The sequence below is a fragment of the Pediculus humanus genome, genomic scaffold, assembly GCF_000006295.1.
Source record: "Pediculus humanus corporis 1103172107518 genomic scaffold, whole genome shotgun sequence".
Lineage (NCBI taxonomy): Eukaryota > Metazoa > Arthropoda > Insecta > Psocodea > Pediculidae > Pediculus > Pediculus humanus.
In genome coordinates, this window is record NW_002987134.1 from 89212 (window position 1) to 109101 (window position 19890).

General features: G+C 32.1%; 1 protein-coding gene across 1 annotated transcript; it reads right to left on the bottom strand.

The window, feature by feature from the left end:
• Positions 1-1602: 1602 nt before the first annotated feature.
• Positions 1603-15166, bottom strand: Phum_PHUM169920 (uncharacterized protein; the record flags this gene model as incomplete). The annotated part of the gene is made up of 21 exons (XM_002424986.1): positions 1603-1740; positions 1821-2701; positions 3515-3757; positions 3841-4019; positions 4131-4345; positions 4454-4605; positions 4698-4836; positions 4929-5138; positions 5248-5406; positions 5485-5801; positions 5903-6168; positions 6268-6522; positions 7082-7165; positions 7346-7526; positions 7769-7969; positions 8063-8289; positions 8384-8579; positions 8823-9368; positions 9457-9718; positions 9834-9967; positions 15043-15166. The coding sequence occupies 21 exons, from the start codon at positions 15164-15166 to the stop codon at positions 1603-1605; spliced, it is 5109 nt and encodes a 1702-aa protein (XP_002425031.1).
• Positions 15167-19890: the final 4724 nt, after the last annotated feature.

Here is a 19890-nt window from a genome sequence, read left to right on the forward strand (position 1 = left end):
CTTTCCCTTTCATAATTCGGTGGTTTTATTAACAATACTAATCAATCAATCATTCATTCATTCATTCATTCATTCATTGAATTCATTTTCTTTTGAAAATTTTTTTTTTTTTTTTTTTTAAATCGAAAACAATTTTTCCGGTTTTTCTTTTTCTTAAATTTTCATTGTAAATTAAATTTACATTTTTTTTTCCGACAGAAAACCAAAATATTCAATATGCTGTCGAACATGTTACACAAGTTTCTCTCTCTCTCTCTCTCTCTTTCTCTCTTATAATATATACATACATTTTACTTATTTTTCTTCTGTTTTCCTAATTGAAAGTTATAAAATTTTAAGAAAATTTTTTTTTTATAATAAAGCGCCATTATTATCATTATCATCATCATCATCAACACTAAATTTATTCGTTTTCATCAATCAAAAAAAAAAAAAAAAATAGAAAAAAAATTTTTCGCGATTAAGCAAAACGCATTAAAGCAAATAAAAATTATAATCATCATTATCATCGCCATCGTCATCGTCGACGTCATCATCGACGTCATCATCTTTGCTCGTAATGTTTATCATTATTATTATCAATACGATTTTTTTTATTAATTTATTTTATTTTTAATAAAGAAATTTCTTCATTCACTGGTCTCCGACACACAGATAACGATAAGAAATAATAATAGTAATAATAATAATGATAATGATAATGATAATAATAATAATAATAGTAATATCAACATCATTATGATTGTAATAATAATAATAATAATAATAATAATTTATCGTTATCGTTCAAAATTTCTTAATAAGGCTTTTACATAACATTGATATATACGTACGACGACGACGACTTATAATTACTTATAATAATAATAATAATAATGAAAAATTTGATTGATTGATTGATTTATTGATTAATTAATTATTTGCGATCTAATAATTATTTGCTGCGGCTTTTAAATAAGCTTCTTTTTTTTCTCGTGCATATTTACAAAAACAATAAAAAAAAAAAAAAAAAAGTGATTGATTAAGTACAAATCGATTTTTTTTTCTCGCGGGGCAGGGAAAAGGGGCGGCGGCGGAATCGTTAAACTCCGCCTCCCCTTTCCCTCCCCCCATTTTCCCAATTTTCAACACGAAAAAAATTTTCGTAATTTTTTTCTTTTCTACCTATTCTTCTTTATATTTTTCTCTTTCCTTCAAATTTATTCATTATTATTATTATTATTATTATTATTATTATTATTATTATTATAAAATTAACGGAAAAAACCGTTCAAAAAAAAAAAAAACCAATATTTTTAACCCGCGACGTTTTAATTAAACATTTGAAATAAAAAAAAAAACAAAAACAATAAAAAATGTTTTGATTGATTTGAACGGAAGTGACAACAACAAAATGGCGAAGAGGAAAAACCAACGAACGTAACGAAAGAATTATTGGGCCCACGAATTCAAATGTAATACAAAAGAAAAACCCTTTTCCTTGTTTTTTTTCCTCTCTCTCTTTTGAAAACGGGAGGCGGGGGGGCGGGGGCATCCCCCCTTTTCGGATGAGATGCGTGACGTGTGTGATGTGTGTGTGTCATTCACGTGTGAAAATCAAAATCAAACGTGTGATTCTAACGGTAGTTTAAATATTTGAGATACGGGCGGCATGCTTTGTGGTCTACCTGACGGCGATGGAGGAATGAGTGGTTTGCGAAGAGTCGCGAGTACGTTACCTCTCGAACCTAAAAGGCTGACCTGAAAGGAAGAAAAAGAAGAAAATTTGACAACGTTCGGTTACCTTCTGGACACAGAATGAGTCTTTGTCGACCCTTTACCTCTATGGACAATCCTTCGGATTCGATTGTCGCTTTCAATCTCGACGAACTCAAATCCGGCGAACTCGTTCTCAGCGATCTTTTCTCTTTCGATTTCAACGATTTCTCGTTTTCCGATTCTTCGCATTGCAATCGATTATCCAACCATGGTAATTTATCGAAATCCTTCGTACCACCGACCGTGTGCCTCCTTTTTATCGACCTGTCAGGCATTCCGTTTTTCCTTTTCAATTTAACAAACAAAACGTTTTCCTTTTCCTTGCTCGAACTCCTTTTCAATCCGCTCTCCTGTTGTTTCCTCTTGTTCATGTTCGTTTCCGTTTTCTCGTATTTCGTGAGAGAATCGGATCTTTTCAAATCGTTTTTCAACGAATCCGAATGTTTCAATTTGATAAAATCGTTTTCCTTTTCGTTTTTATTCAGGGATTCGCTCCTTTTCAATTTCGTACAACCCGAATCCGGTTTTTCCGGTTTGTTAAGACTTTCCGATCTTTTCAAATTGCTCGCGTTTTCCGTATTTTTCGCTCTCAAAACCGTTTCCGCAACTATTTCCGGTGTTTTTTTAACGTTTTTCTCTTTTATTAACGTTTTAACATTTTCAGATGATTTGACACATGATTTCTTTGATTCCTCCTCATCTTTAACCCATTCATCGTTTTCGCTCCCCATTTTTTTCTCGTTGTTATTATTATTATTATTATTATTATTATTAATATTTTGACCGCATAATTTCGATTCTTTGTTCTCTATAACGTTTTCATATTCTGCTTTTTCCGTCATGCTTTTCTTTTCTTCTTCTAACGAACTGTCGTCCGACATGTTCAATACGGATTTTAATGTTTTATCAAATGTTTTCGTGAGGCTTAATACCAAATCGTTACCTGAAAAATCATTTTAACAAAAATTAATCCCAACTAATCCCTAATCCCTAATCACTTAATCCTCTTTTAATCTTGGTCAGTTGGAAAACCAAAACGAACAAAATAATTTACAAAATTTTTATTTACAATTTCAAGCATTATTATTATTATTATCATCATCATTTCTTAAAAAAAAACACTCTTCAAATCTCTGAAATTTCGTTCAGACACAAAAAAGCTTTCACGTCTGCCATCTTTAATATTATTATTATTATTATTATTTTAATGAGAATGCGAATGAAAAAAAAAATTTTCACATCATTAGTTTTTGTCTAAAGAGAGAGTGGGGGGAGGGGAAGAAGGTGGGGGAGGGGATAAAAGACGGAAGGACTCGGGTGAAAATTTTTTAATTTTTTCATGCTTAAAGCCACACACACACTTTTCCACAGGTACTAAATTCTACCTTCGTCTAATTGGGTCGATTGCGACGACGATATCGCACGGGTGGTACGGGCGCATAATTCATTTGGGAACGTAATCTTGACATGGCAAGAGGAGGATACGAACGATAACTATCGCCTTGTACCATTTTTACTGCGTAAAAATCAACACCATCGTCATTATTATTATTATTATTATTATCGATAATTTAAAATGGCGGGAAAAAAACGGATAAATGATTCGTTCCACGACATTTCTAATGTCGGTATTATAAACTCTTACGTCACACGTCAAAATTATTATTATTGCTACTACCACCACCACCACCACCACTACTACTACTAATGCAGTAATGCCAACCTAATTTTAAATGTTTCGTCGTAGTTTTCTTACCGTCGTCTGATGTATCACTTTTACCCGCGTCGTGCAACGAATCCAAGCTAGAAGTCATCGTTATTATTTCGTTCGATTCGTCTCTATTACTTTTGAACCTTTTTAAGCTTCCGGAGTTTGGAGTCGTCGTGGGATCGGAACCTTCGTTTTCGTATAAACCGCCTTTCCGTATCGTCGACGGAATGTTATTTTCAGCATGACTAGAAAATGATGATCGGTCTGAATTTGATTTTTTCGTGAGATCTGAAAAAAAGGAATTTGTCATTTGTCATTAAAAATAGGTAAAAAAAAAAAAAAAAAAAAGGTAAAAAGGTAATGTGGCGAACCAGTTGAAGCATTTGTCAATGCATCTAAAACATCTTCTTCGTTTTCTAATTCTCTTTTGGCTTGTTGTAATTTCATTTCAATTATTTGTTTGTCCGACAACCAATTTGTTTCCGTGTCTCCCCCCCTCCTCGTTTTCGTCGGATCCCTTTGCAACATCGCATGAGTTTCTTGTTCGAACCTGATTATGTCAACAACAAAAAAAAAAAACGTTTTGTATTATTTTCTAATTAAAAATGCAACAAAAAAAAAAAAAAAAACACATTTTTTTTTTTTTCTCTCTCCCCCAAACCTTTTTATTCGTTCTATCGTATTCGAATCCAATCCCGAATACGCTCTGATGACGTCATTCGAATTAAGATCGGAAGTGGTGGAAGATTTGCTGATATCCCCATTTTTATTCCGAAGGATTTCTCCGACAAAGGAACTCACGATTGATGCGGCAACGGAAGTCGAAGGTTCCAACAATAATTCTTCTTCTTTTATTAATTCAGTTTTCTTAGTTACCTAAATTTACCAAAACATAGTAATATGCATTCAAAACAATGGACGACGAGTTACGATTATTATTATTATTATTATTATTATTATTATTATTATTAATATTTAATTTACCGTTTTCGTTTCCGATTCGATTTGCGTGACGGTTTTATCGACTTTTTTCGATTTCCCTTTGGAAATTTTCCTATTCGCAGCTGAAATAATAGAAGAAACTATATCTTTCGGAGACATGTCCTTATTAGGAGAATGTTCCAATCGTGAATAACCTGAAATGAGATCGAGAGTGAGCAATTTCCTTCCTTCCTTTTTCAATATTAACCATCCATCCATCCATCCATCCATCCGTAGATCAATTTACCTTCGATTTTATGAATGTTGCCCAAGAGTAAATTTGCATTCGGCGGAGTTTCCGATGAAACCTGAGCATCCGATGATGACATCGGCGGTGTCAAATTTTCAAGAGTGTTTACGTCATCGTTTGAAAAAAACCAGTCTACCTGCGAGTAGAAGGAAAAAAAAAAAAAATTAGTTCAATTTAAACGATTTTCGTTATAAAATTCAATCGTGACGTAATTAATTAATGTCGTACGTGAGTTATTAACGATTCGACGATTCTGCACTGGTGTGACGTGTCGGTAACCAAAGCCATGAGATCGGTCGTCGTTAATAACGTCGGACCGAAAACAATTGCTAAATTTTGCGTCTCCATTTTATTTACCGAACTTTTCGAAACTATTTTTTTCAGATGATACAACAAATGCTTTAAAGTTTCAAAATTATGTTCCGGCAGTTCTTTTATCTGTACGAACAACAACAACAACAAAAAAAGAATTATTTTTTCCGTTAAATAAAGATAGATGTAGTAGTAGTAGTAGTAGTAGTGGCAGTAGTAAAAAGTCTAAGCTTACCAGCTTCCTGAGTGTGACCATTCGTACTTTAGGATCGACTATTTTATCTGCTTCTATAAATTTCGGATAAAGTTCAGCCGTGAAAAGTGAATCTGGTAAATTTCTAAAAAACGATTTCAACAAACTCGATATGACGTTTATGTCGTTCCACCGAGGATCCTAAAAATCATCATTATTATTATTATTATTAAACGAACGATCGAATTGTAAGCCATTCATTCTAGTTTTTCCCTTTACCTCTGGGCTAATACTATCGATTCCTTTATTCACAGCCTCGGTAAGAGCAGTCACAGCCGCAGTATTCCCAGGAATCCTATATATCCCGACGACTTCAAGGCCTCGGGATTCCACGATGCTCGTGCATTTCTCAACGATCAAAGGAATATATTCGGATATGGTTGAGGGAGGACATAATTCGATAGGAACTTTAATGGTTGCCCCTTCCGGGTACGAGATGGTGGGAGACGAAGGAGAACCCCCGCTTCCTTGCATTTTTTTAAATTGTTTCCCGAGTTTTCCTTTCCACGTTTTACTTTTCGGCGACACGGGTTGTTCTGGAAATAACACGGGAAAGTTTAATTTATTTTCTTTTCCCCCCCTCCCCCCTCGTTAAATCCGTCGCGTTTCTCGACAAATAAAATAGGAAAATACGAACCCAATTGAGTTGCTTTTCTAGTTTTACTAGCTGGACTTTGTCCCGTCGGACTCCTCGTTCTCAAATTTCCCAATTTTTTAATTCCCTTGTGCACGGCCTGAGGTGAGAGAGTATTAGAATTTTCCGATTGTTCATCTAATATTTTTATCCAACCGTCCAAATCGTCTTGATCCTCCGCTTGAAGCCAATACTCCGTTTCCGACTCCGTTTTTATTTTGAAAACGTTTTTCTTTTTAGTATAATTTTGAGGTATGTCCACGGTGCAACTAAAAAATCATCCATTATTATTATTATTATTATTATTATTATTATTATTATCCAATCTGAAAAAGTGATTTTATCCAATCGTTTATTTTTATTTATACCTTCTTATATCGATCGTGTATTCCGCTTGTTCGGCTTGCTTATCCTTATGCGTCGTCAAATAGGGTCCCCGAAGTATTGCCCATATTTGTTTCCACGAACGATCTCCGGCTCGTTTACCATCAATGACGGCCACTTTACAGTTTAGCCAACCGTCTTTGATTATTTTTAAATTTTCATTCAATTCTGATTTTTCGATATTTATAACCGTGTGCCTTTTTGAAGATCCCTCGTTGTTACTATTATTCGATGAACTGCTGGAAAAAAAAAAAAACGAATATTAAAGTCGAAAATCAAATTTTTTATTTTATTATTATTATTATTATTATTATTATTGTAAACAAATAAACTAATGCAAAATACTCCAGTTTTTGTGTGTGTGTGTGTGTGCAACATCAATTAACAAGCTTTGATAACAATTAAATATACACATAAATATAAATAAACCTTGCAATTCATTATTGCAAATAAAAAAAAAAAAATGGCGTTAAAACAACAACAAAGAATTTGTGGCCATGATGTGGGTGGGTGGGTGGGTGATAAGCAATCGGGGTTTTTCTCTTGCTTACGCTTCTTGTGTAAAAAATTTTTTTTTTTTTTTTTTTTTTTTTGCAGCCGTAAAACGAGGCTGAGTAATAAAATGAAAAACATTTAAAAAAAAAAAAGTTTCAAATTTTTTTTTTTTTTTTTTTATGCTAAACATCAAATAATACACAAATCAAAAACTAAATTTCTTCAAATCGTGAGAAATCATCATCACCACTAATTTTTTTTTTTTACATTTATTTATTTATTTTTTTTTTTTAAAAAAATTACCCGGTATCAACAATTCCAGAATATTCTTCGAAAATACGTCTCAACCTTTGAATATCTCCTGGCAACATGGGATACATCCATTTCCTGCCCACATTTAACAAAAATTTTTTTTTTTATTTTTTTTTTTTTTTAGGATGTGTAAACAAACAAACAGAAAAAAAATAAAAAAAAAACGATAGAGAAAATAACTTTATTTTTCTTTCCCCCCCGCCTCTACTTACCCCATTCCTGTCCCCCCGATTTTCAGTTTTTAATTTTTCGTACCTTTTAACGGTTGAACGATCGGAATCTTTATCCAAACCAATGTTCATTTGATCGTTTGATGTTGCTTTGAGATATGATATTCTCCTCGTGGCACGATCATCTTCGGCGGACGATAACGTGGAATTTTTTTCTCTTCTCACCACCACTTCCGTTACTTGACTTCCGGCATTATTATGAACTCCTGCAATTATAATAATAATAAGGAATAATATAATCAAAGGGTACAAAAGAAAAAAAGGAAACAAATTACAAGATGGCAGCAGCATGCTCCAATGACTACTCTACTACTACTACTAAATTAACTTAATGTATTTTTTTTTTTTAGAAAACGCACGCACTCACGCACTCACGCACTTACTCACGCTTTCACGCACCCATTTAAATCCATATATTGCAAAAAAAGGTTTCCACTTTGTTACGTACCTGCATTACTCGAAACCGGTTTCACGGCTGCTAAATAAGAATCTTGTCGAACGGCCTTATGCCTTTGTCTTTCTTCCTCTTTTCCTTTTTCGTTAGTTTCGACGAGTATTAATTTTTCCTTTGACGGATTCGATTGTAAACTCGTCCAACTTTTTGACGTTTTCGAAACATTTTCCTTATTCCGATCTTGATTTTCTACTTCTGACACGTGATCAAAAAAAAAAAAAAAAAAAAAAAATTATCATCGTATCGGATTCGAAAACTATAAAAATTTATTCGTTTTTTTGGCCTTACCTGGACCTAATTGTTTAAAATCTGTCGGCGGGTCAACGTGAATTTGTTTAGATCCGACTATCACAGTCCTGTTACCGGATAAAATCCCGCCTGCATCTCCGGAAGAAGAAAAACTTTCCGCAGAAGAACAAAAATCTTTTCCTCCACTTTGATTTCCATCTCTTCCGACTCTTTCAAACTCTTGTTTTCTCACCGCGACGTTCGGTACCGTTTTTTTACCCGACAACCTATAATAAATGTTTATATTCGGAACCGTTTATATTATTATTAAGAGAAAACGGGAAGAGAGAGAGAGAGAGAGAGGCGTGTGTGTGTGTGTACCTTGCCAATTCGCTCCTGTAAAAATGTGTTTTATTTTCTTCTTCTTCCAATTGACCTGTTTCGAATTGTTTGGCTCTTTGAGATACTATGTGCAATTTCCTTTGTCCTCCTGCTCCTCCAACATGTCGTGCGGAATCAGACTCTTCAGAATGAGATCGATTTTTCGGAGAATCGTGCCACGATTGTGGTGTTTCACCTAAACGCATTTTACGACAAAAATCATATTTTTTTGCTATTGATAATAATAATAATTAAATTGATTTGATTGTTTAGTCAAGGTCTTCGATAACCGTCAAATAAAAACCGTTTTTTTCTTCGCTTTTTAATTAATGGCGGAAAATTGTCGTTTGTCGTTTGTCGTCGTCGTTGTTCTCGGTAGTTTACACAATAACAAAAAATGATCGCAACAAATGAAAGTTATCAATTTTTTTCTACTCACAGGTCTCGCCGTCGAGTGTTTCTGATGGGAAACTTTTAGGTGAACCGTCTTGTACCCTGGACAAGGTTTTCATGGATTGGAGTTGACCGCTTTTAAGCGACGGACGATCATCGCCGACCGCGGATTTAAGTTCCAAATCTTCACTTTCGGAAGGAGGAGGAGGAGGAGGACTGTTCGGAGGCCATATTTGTTTTTGAAATTTTTGTGGCCTCGCATAAAATTCTCTCGCGATTATTTGTGAATACAAAGGCGTAGCCGTGTTCCTCAAGAATTCTTCTTTTTGCTCACAGCTTTTCCGTATTCTAGACATTATGACCGAGTCGTCGGTAAGAGTCGAACTCGATGAACTTTCCCGTCTGTCGAGGGTTCCGCCGTCCAAACTCAAACGACAACCGCTCGCGTTAGAATAAAACGTCGCGGGATTATTATTTGTCTTTATCACAGATATTTGTTGATCGGTTTGTACTTTTCCGCTCCCGCTGTTTCCCCATCTTGAATTTTGCATTTTTAATCTATGCATTTCCATCGTACCTCTATTCTCGCTTCCTGCGGCGAATAAATTTATTTATTTATTTTTTTTTTAAATGCGTGCAACAATAAAAAACTCATTCCATAACATTAGAGTGGTTCTCACCTATGCTCTGATTCGGCCACATTAACGAATTATTGCAAACCGTTTCAGGATTTGAAGAATGCATGCCGTGCTGCCAAGAACCGAAAACCGGAGGGCTTTGCTGTTGTCGAACGGGTGACATCATCATTTTTTGACTTGACATATTTCTTTGGGTGCCTGGAAGTGATAGTGCGCTTGCCCTTTTAGGATCTTGCACAACTTCTGGAGATCTTAAACGAGGTCGAGCATTTGTCTTAGGATTATGAGCCGTTTCGCTGTAATACTACGGGGGGGAGAGGGGGGGAGGGGGAGAGAGAAAAAAAAACAAAAATTTTAAAATGTTTATCCTTTTTTTTTAACACTTTTTTTTTTTTTACAAAGAGATAATTATGACTCACTTGCTGAATTATATCTTCTTCTTTTGGTACAACTAATAAATTCAATCGTTCCGGTGTGTTGTGTATTTGCTGTACAACTTGGGCATATGTTTTCCCAGCAATTGTTTCCCCATTCACGCTTAATATTCTATCACCTGTAAATATTAATAATCATTTTTTAAAAAATTTTTATAAATTTTCAATCGATAAATAAATTACGGTGGAAAATTGTTTTTTTTTTTTTTTTAATGACAATTATCAAATTTTCGCTCAATCAACCATTATTATTGTTTTATTTAACCTTACGCCTATTTGAGAAAGTATTATTAATATTACACCGAGGCAAAATAATAATAATAATAATAATAAATTCAAGGATTATTGTTTTTTTTTTTTTTTTCGTTAATCTTTTAACAACAATAAAAATTACGATTGATAATGTTATTTTTTTAAATCAATGTTTTTAATTGCTTTGTTAAACTACGTGGGCATGTGTTGTTATATCGAGTTCAATTTAAAAAAAAATTTAATACGAAAATAAATCGTTTTAATCGTTTTCCCCTTCCCTCCTACCCCCTACCCCCTACCTCCCCACCGCCCTCTAAAGAAAGAATTCATAAAAGCAATTGTATAATTTAATTTAAAACCTAAACAATATTTTTTTTAGTAAAAAATCATAGGATATATGCAAAGAACGACGGATTCGAATGTAGGATTCCTCATTCTACGGATCCCTTTATTTACTTTTGAATCCAAGAGATATCAATAACAAATATTTAATTTTTAAACGCGACAATAACATAATAATAATAATACTTGTATTTAAAAAAAAAAAAACTCGTTTGTTCACCTTTAATACGAACCATTTCCTATTTTATAACTTGATGTGTGCGTGTGTGTGTGTGTGTGTGTGTGCGTGCGTGCGTGTTTGACAATTCGCCAGAAATAAACAATAATAATAATAATAATAATAATAATAAAAGCCAACGGCCATAGCGTGCTGGTCACACCGGTTCCCGTACGATCACCGAAGTTAAGCAGCATCGGGCGTGGTGCAAACTTGGATGGGTGACCGTCTGAGAACGCCACGTGCTGTTGGCTTAAAAGAGCAAAAAAAAAAAATGAGAACAAGACAAAGTAAGAACCAAAAAACAAATCTTGTTCTACTGTCGACCTGAGGCAGCTCGACGAGAACGTGAATTTCACTGCTTCTGACCCTGGCCACTCCAAAGATGTTAGTCACCGGAGCCCAGTTCAGGAGACAAATCGTTCCCATCGAAAAAGACGGACTCAGGAAGACCTTCAAGAATTGATGTGGTGCTATCTTATAATAAGTGGCACCACCGAAATTCGAGTATTTGTCCCTAAGGAATCGGGTAGAAACCTCGGATAAATACTTAAAAACTCCGACAAGTAGCCTTGTCGTGTTTAATGGTGGATAATAATAATAATAATAATAATAATAATAATAATAATAATAATAATAACAATAATAATAATAATAATTTTAAAACTGTAACTATTATTATGAATGGCGCATCAGGTAAATGTGTCAAAGCGACCTACTCTCTTTACTCTATCCGTTTGTTTGCGTCAGTTTGTCTCCCCCCCTCTCTCTCTCTCTCTCTCTCTCTCTCTATCTCTTTCTAAAGAAAACTTGTTTTTTTTTTTTTTTCGCAGCTACCTTTCGAATTATTAACATCATCATTATTATTTTTCATTTTCTAAAAACTAAAACTAAAACAATCGGCTGAGGGGGAAATGAAAGTTGCTACCGAAACAACTCGATCTCAATTTATTTCATTTATTATTGAATGAATAATAAAATCCATTTAACCATGGGTGTTTTTGTTATTAAAAAAAAAAAAAAAAAAATCAATCAATTTAAAAACCTAATTAATAAATTTTTTTTTTTTTTTTTTTTTTGTAAATTTATGACCGTTTTTTAAACGGCAATAGAAATTTCTTCTATCGGACCCCAGCTAAATAACAAAAAAAATAAAAGAAATTGACTCTCTCTCTCTCTCTCTCTCTCTCTCTCTCTCTCTCTCTCTCTCTCTCTCTCTCTCTCTCTTACCATCTCACATCCATAAATTATTATTATTATTTTTTTTTCAAATCAAATAATTTTTCCTTTCCGTTCGAATTTCGACATTTCGAATTAATTGTCGATGGTTAAATTAAATTAATTTTTAAGGCACTTTTAATAATACACGATAATATACGCACTCACGCACGCACGCACTCACGCACATAATCTTTTTTTTTTTTTTTTTTTTTTTAAAAAAACAATTTCACCGAGTCATCATAACAATTTGAAAAAACGAACTGACTGACTACTACTACTACTACTACTACTACTGACTAAATACTACATAATCACGTTTCTCTCTCTCTCTCTCTCTCTCTCTCTCTATCTACCTTACCTCTCACTCTTACAAATTTTCTTTAATTAAAATTTTATCTTAACCTTTATGCGTAAATCCGGGGAAAAAGTATAAACAAATAAAACACAGTACAAGGAAAATGGTGCTAAGAACAAAAACAACAAAAACAAAAACAACAACAACAACAATAACAGTAATAATAATAATAATAAAATGGAAGCGTGCACAATTTACGATTGTACAATCGTTTGTTCCTTAGAAAAAAATGAATACTCGTACACGAGGATACGCACAACGGTGTACTAACGAAACAAACATATGCGTACGTACGCACACACGCACGCACAAACAAACATTAAAGGAATCTCTCAACCAAATTTTTATTTATCCCGCAACAACAAACAAAACGTTCGGTTACGCCTTGACACTAAAAAAAAAACAACCGTAATTAAGGTTAACCGTTTTTTTTTTTTACCTCTGGTTGGAAGATGCACTTTCAAAAATTTAAATTACTTAATTGATAAATTTTCCTTAAACGCGACACACACACAAAAAAAAAAATTTTTTAGCAAAAAAAAATTTAAAACGAATGCAGCAGTAATCACTTTGTTATTATTTATGATCCGTGAAATGTCAAATGAAAAGAGGATAGAGAGAGAGAGAGAGAGCGAGAGAGAAAGAGAGAGAGAGATAGAAAACCGTGAAAAATCACACACGCTTGCATAAGAAAATTTTTGTTAAAAAAAAACCTCTTACGACAACAAATGAATGATTGATCGTTTTAAAAACTTGGAGATTTTTCGATTCCCTAACCTAATAAAACCTGATACCTAACCCGTGCAAAAAAAAAACAATGAGAGCACGTGAGAAAAAAAAAAAAAACCTTACGTAAAGTGGGAAAAAAAATAATGAAAACGAGTTTTCGGTTGACTCGCAAGAGGGAAAACTGTCGTTTTGACAACGATAACAAAACGACAACAAACGACAATCTTAAAAACTTTCGAAAAAAAAAAAAAAACTTTCGACTCGAATCACAATAAAATCGATTCGATCAATCGCTCGTTCGTTCGATCTCTCGCTCGCTCTCTCGCTAAGTCAATCAATCAGTTCAGGTATGATTACAAATCGATTTCATGTCACGGTGGATTCAATAAAATAATCCTAAATATAAAATTTAATACGACAACAACAACCAAAACAAAAATTCACCTTTCTTTACATTTATATAAAAAAAAATGAGTTGGAGGAAATGCGCGCACATACACACACACACACAACAAACACTTCTTTTAACCACTTTCGAATGTACTAACCACCACTACTACTACCACGTCTCTTTCACTTTCGTTTGTTTTTTAAATTAATGAATAAAATGTAGGTTACGAGCTTTATTTACAGAAAAATGTTATAGATTAAGGGAAAAACCTTTTCTTTTCTTCTTCTTTATAATAATAATAATAATAATAATAATAATAATAATAATAATAATAATAATAATAATAATAATAATAATAATAATAATAATAATAATAATAATAAAAACAAATCAAATTTATATCATGAGAAAAAAAAATAAATTTTTTCGAAATATGTGGAAAAGTAAAACACTCACAACAACAACAACAACACGTTTAAATATTTTTAAAATTATTTATCCATCAGTTTTTTTTTTTTAAAAAAACCGTTTTATGTTTGCGATACGTTAGTATCCTTGTTTATGTAAACAATTAACTGTTTATTCGAAAAAACTGGATATTTACCAACACAAAAATTTCACGTTGTTATTATCATTATCATTATCATTATTTTTATTTAATTCTAATATATATATATAAATAAAATACTCGTCACCAATTCAATTCACCACTACAACAAATATCACTATAATATTTAAAAATAAAAATAAAATAAAATGAAAAAATTGAGAGATAGACAGGTAGAAAGAGAGAGAAAGAGAGAGAGAGAGAGAGAGTGAGAGAGAGAGAGAGACGAAAACAAACGCGTTATAATATATATATATATATATATATATATGCAAAAAATAAGGTAGGAACCGTGAAGCGACTAGCTTCGTACATCAATTCAAGTTTTTTTTTTTTTTTTCTAAAATTAAATTAAAATCTACTACCCAGAAACTATTCTCTCTCACTCTCTCACTCACTCACTCACTCTCTCTTTCTCTCTCTCTCTCTCTTATAAATCGATTCTTAATAGGTTTACACACATTTAAATGTTTCCAACTCACCGCGCATTTTATTAAATATTAAAAGAATTTGACAAATGGTTAGACATTAAAAATCAAAATCTTGTCACGTATTTCTTGTTACACTGACTTTTCTCTCTCTCTCTCTCTCTCTCTCTCTCTTTCTTTCTCATCACAACATATCGTCGAAAACAAAAACGAAAAAAAAAAAAATCAAAAGTAAAAACAATACGGTTGTCAAAAGAAAAAAAAAAAGGCCGTTAAGTAACCCGAAGAAACAACAACCACAACAACAACAATGACGAGAACAAAAAAAAAAAAAAAAAACAAAAAAACAAAAAGAGGGAAGGGGGGATATTAATAAATTTAAATGAATTTAAAAAAACATGCGGTTCGACCCGAAAAATAATCAAACGAGAGGGATCCCCTCCGAATATACATACGAGATAGTATACATAATAATAATAATAATAATTATCATTCATTATTACGGTTGATGCATTCGTGTCTGATTTATTCATACACCGTTCAAAAAAAAAAGGGGGATCCCAAGAATTATTTGCTATGGGATTCGATTCCCTCTCCCTCTCTCTTTCTCTCTCTCTCTCCCCCCATTTTTTTTTTTCAATAATTAACTCACCTGTTTCGAGACCTGCTGCATGTGCCGACGTACCCTCGTGCACCGCTTTAACAAATATCGTGTCCATGGGTTCGTTTAAATTCGCATTCCCCTGTCGTAATCCCAACCTTTTTTCTTTCGCCATGACCATGTACGACTCGGGTGGATACACGACGAAATGACGGAGCGTGAATCCGAAACCATTTTTCCAACGGTCTATCCACAAGCTTCTCGGCCCACGATTCTAAAACAAAAAAAAATTAATAAATAAATACTCATAATAATAATAATAATAATAATAATAATAATGATAATGATAATAATGATAATAATAATAATAATAATAATATTCACTTAATGAGAACGAAATTATAACTGTACAACAAGAAAAAAAAAAAAAAAAATTAAGACGATAAATATTAGAAATGTTTCTTCTTCTTCTTCTACTTATTTTTCAAATTAATTTTTTTTTTCACAAAATCATTCAAAATAACGGTACCGAATAAGCCAAAAAAAAAAAAAAAAAAAAAAAAAATACTCGAATTCCTACACTTAAAATAATAATAATAATAATAATATTTTCTACATGTATCGAAAAAAAAAAAAAAAAAAAAAAAAGATGGACGTATAAAATCCGGTCAAATACTAAACAGATCTGTCTTTTCCGATTAGACAAAAAAAATAAATTTCGAGACGATATAAAAGGGGCGCCAGGAAAAGTAAACCAAAGAAATTTTTTCAATTTTTTTTTCATTTTTCGTTCTGATTTGACCGCCATTTTATTTTTATACACGATCATGTCGCTCATGATGTTGATATACCGTTAATATACGACCGTATTCGCGTTCTTTTGTTCCCTCTCAAATGTAATTCAACATCCAGAAGAAGAAATTGCACGAAAAACAAAACAACGGATAAACTTAATTAGGAGGGGTGAGGGGGGAACGTTCGCAACCCGGAATCAATACAAGTATACAACATAAAAATAATAATAGTATAAAAGGAAGTGTTTGAGACGATGAATGAGTGATGTAACAGAAAAGAAAAAAAAAAAAGGAGATCTTGAAGAACGAGTGTACCAAAAGAACGGTCAAGGTTAATCCTTTAGAGATATATAAGACTTCGAGAAAGCATTAAACGCGCTATCGTTTTGACACGTGCAAAGAAATATAGGAACACGGATAAGAAAACAAAAAAACCGAATAGACCAGATGACGACGAAGATGATGATGATGATGATGATGATGATGACGATGATCATTTTTACGATCATGACGGTTCAAACATGAGATAAGAAATAGAAAAAAAAAAAAAAAAAAAAAGTTTAAAATCAGACGTGAATGAAAAATTTAAAAATAAATAAAAAGAAAGGTATAAAAAAAAAGAAAGGAGAAAGCAGGCAAGACAAACCTGAGTAGTAAAGAAGAATTAAAGAAGGTATACCACACTACCACTACTACCACTACTTACGTTCGTACGACCTAATTTGTGATCGTAAAGAACAAAGACCGAGAAAGATAGAATAAAAAAAAAATATAAAAATAAAAGAGAGAGTGAGAAAGAAAGAGAGAATGAGAGTGAGAGAGAGATAGAGAGAGTGAGAGAGAGAGAGAGAGAGAGAGAGAGAGAGACAGAGAGATCTACATTCTTTAATTAAAGTTTTAAAAAAAAAAGTCATTGCTCTCTTTGTTTCGTGGAAATCTTACTTTAGCAACATTATCAACATATTTAGCAAGTCAAGGTATGACTTCGTAATACCTTAATCGTAATTACAAAAAAAAAAAAAAAAACCGTTGCATTACAAAGAAAATAAAAGCCCTCCCCTCCTCTCCCCTCCCCTCCCCAAAAAAAAAAAAAAATTAACGAAAGCAATTTTCACCGGATGCAGGTTCACCATTTTATTTATTACGTCAGAATAATTTCACCCAACGATTGTCACACCTGCAAAGATGCATGTAGTAGTTAACAGAGAGGGGGGAGGGGGAGGAGGAGAAGGAGGGAAAAGGGTTGGAAGCCGTAAGCATCTGTTAATTAGCAGAGACGTGAAAAACGTGTTATGAAAATATACAACAACAACAACAACAAACAGAAATATCATTATTCAACAACTAACTAATGGCGCACATTTTAATTGTATTACTACCATACCGATTCGACGTTGCCGTTTTTCCCCCCTCCCGCCATTTATAATTCACGAAAATTTTGTAAACAAATGTGGGGAGCCCTCTGGTAAATAAAAAGGTTACTATTTTAATTTTTATGAATTTTTAATCCGCAAGGCGGTGGACAACAAAATAAAATCTATTTAATATTGTTAAACGACGGTTTTTTTTTTCGATTTCGGTTGGTGTATTAAGCAATATTGCCGAGTATTTCGTAATATAAATAAATAAATCTATTTAAACTTGTTTTCCTTCTTTTCTTTCTTTCTTTGTCATCTTCTTTCAAAATTCTTCTTTTACCCGTTCAAAAAATTTAATAAATAAACGAAAGGAAACGAACGAGGACATTTTTGACAAATTCATCGTTCGCGACCAAATCGTCATAAAATGAAATTTTTAACGGTAATTTTTTTTAAAAAAAAAGTTTTCTCTCCCTTTCGAATAAAAATAACAACAACGACAACCACAACCACAACAACAACAACAACAACAACAACAACAACAACAACAACAACAATAAAAAAATCTTTACCCTTTTTAACACCCGAACAAAATAAAAAAAAAAAAAAAAGTTGACATCAAAACCTAGTCGCCACACACGTGAGTTTAAACATGTTTGAAAACAAACCAACAAACAAACAAACAAACAAACAATCATTTATCTTATTATCATCATCATTATTAAATCCACTACTACCATTTACCGTTGATGGAAAAAATGAATAATTGCATTCTCTTTAATTTTCCTTTAAAAGAAAAAAAAAAAATTAATAGTTGCGAGTGACGATTATGCAATTACCCTAAATATTGCAATAATAATAATAATATTAATAATAATAATAATAATAGTTATAGTAATGGCTATAATAATAATAATAATAATAATGATCGTAAGTAATGATAATTATTTTTTAAATGTGCGTTTATGTCTATGAATCTATGCATGCGTGCGCGTAAATTACAAAAAAAGAGAGAAAGAGACAGAGAAAGAGAAAGAGAGAGAGAGAGAGAGAGAGAGAGAGAGAGAGAGTAAATACCGTAAATCCCCACATGTGTTGGTTAATATTAGTTAGTAAATTACGTGAAAAAAAAAAACAACGAATGTCATTATTTGCCACATCAAAAAAAAAAAAATTTTTTTTTTTTCTTTAATGACGACGTCTGTGCAATGCAAAATACAAAACGATTTATAATTACTATTTACGATTGCAATTTCTTTTAAATTGTGTAAAATATTATTACGGATCCATTTATTTAAATAATAATAATAATAATAATAATATGGCATTTAACAATTTGCTACATTGAGAGGGTAGCAGGAAACTATTTCGGACAAATAGTTAACAACAAAATTTTCTCTTTTTTTTTTTTTTTTCTACGTAACCGTTTCTTCTTTTTTTACAACCATAACAAATTTAACGACGTCTCAGGAAAAACGGTAGACGAGAAAATTACATTTAAAAAGAGAGAGAGAGAGAAAAAAAAAAAGTCGGAGTTTGTAATTGGTTAATTTTTTTTTTTTTTTTTTTTTTAATTTGTTCATTTAACAGCGGAAAATTTACCCAAACCCCCCCCCCCCCCCCCCCCCCCAAAACATGTTTTCCAATATAATTAAATTAAATTATTTTCGTCAAAAAAAAAAAAAAAAAAATTCTAATTTTAAATTTGTTCAGCGCTCAGACTTTAAAAAAAAAAAAAAAAAATTATTTACAAAAGAAAAAAGAAAAATAAAATAAAAATTTTACCTGAAACGTTTGAACTGTTTGCCAAAAAAAAAAAAAACAAAAAACAAAAAAAACAAAAAAAACAAAATTATTCGATGATGTTAGCGATGATTTTACAAAAGACGAAATAAAAAGACAGAGAAAGAGAGAGAGAGAGAGAGAGAGAGATGGAAAAAACGTTATTATTATTATTATTATTATTATTATTATTATTATTCTACAATTTTGTCTCGACAATAATAGTAATACTCGTTAAGATTAATAATAAAAGGTTCAGACGACACAAATAAAGTTAAAGTCATATGTGACGTCACTCAACGTTGTTTATACACTCTATGATTTTCATTTTCCTTTTCCTTATTTCAAAAAGGATAATCTCTTTCACTTCCTCTCTCTCTCTCTCTCTCGCTCTCGGTTTCTTTCACTTCCGGAGGGAAATAATTTTTTTTTTTTTTTTTTTAGCGGTTGGTTTGGGTTGGCAAACCTGTATCCGTGAATTTCATCTCGAAACCATTTAAATTAACATAATATTAAGTTAAATAAATAAAAAATTTACGTTGAGATTAATAAAATGAAAGTAAAGTTTATCTGAGATTTTAAAATAAAATTCTAAAATTGTTTTCTTAATCGATTTTTTAAAACAACAACAAATCAATCGAAAGAGAATTTATTAAAATCGAATTAAAGTCGATTGACAAAAAAAAAAAAAAAAATTCCAGACGAATAAACGAACGAACGCGACTGACTGACTGACTATACTTGAAATTCCGCCATTTTTTTTTTTTTTTTTTTCAAATCTCGGTTAATTAAAAGATTAAAAAAATAATTTTTTCTATTTCGAATGTAAAAAAAAAAAAATCTCGGATTATTCTAGTGTAGGTGAGAGTAAGTAAAAAAGAGGTGACCTAATCATAAAATTCTCAGCCCCGCCGCCATTTGTTTTTTTTTTTTTTTTTGTTTGACCTACAACCCGAGTGACCTAC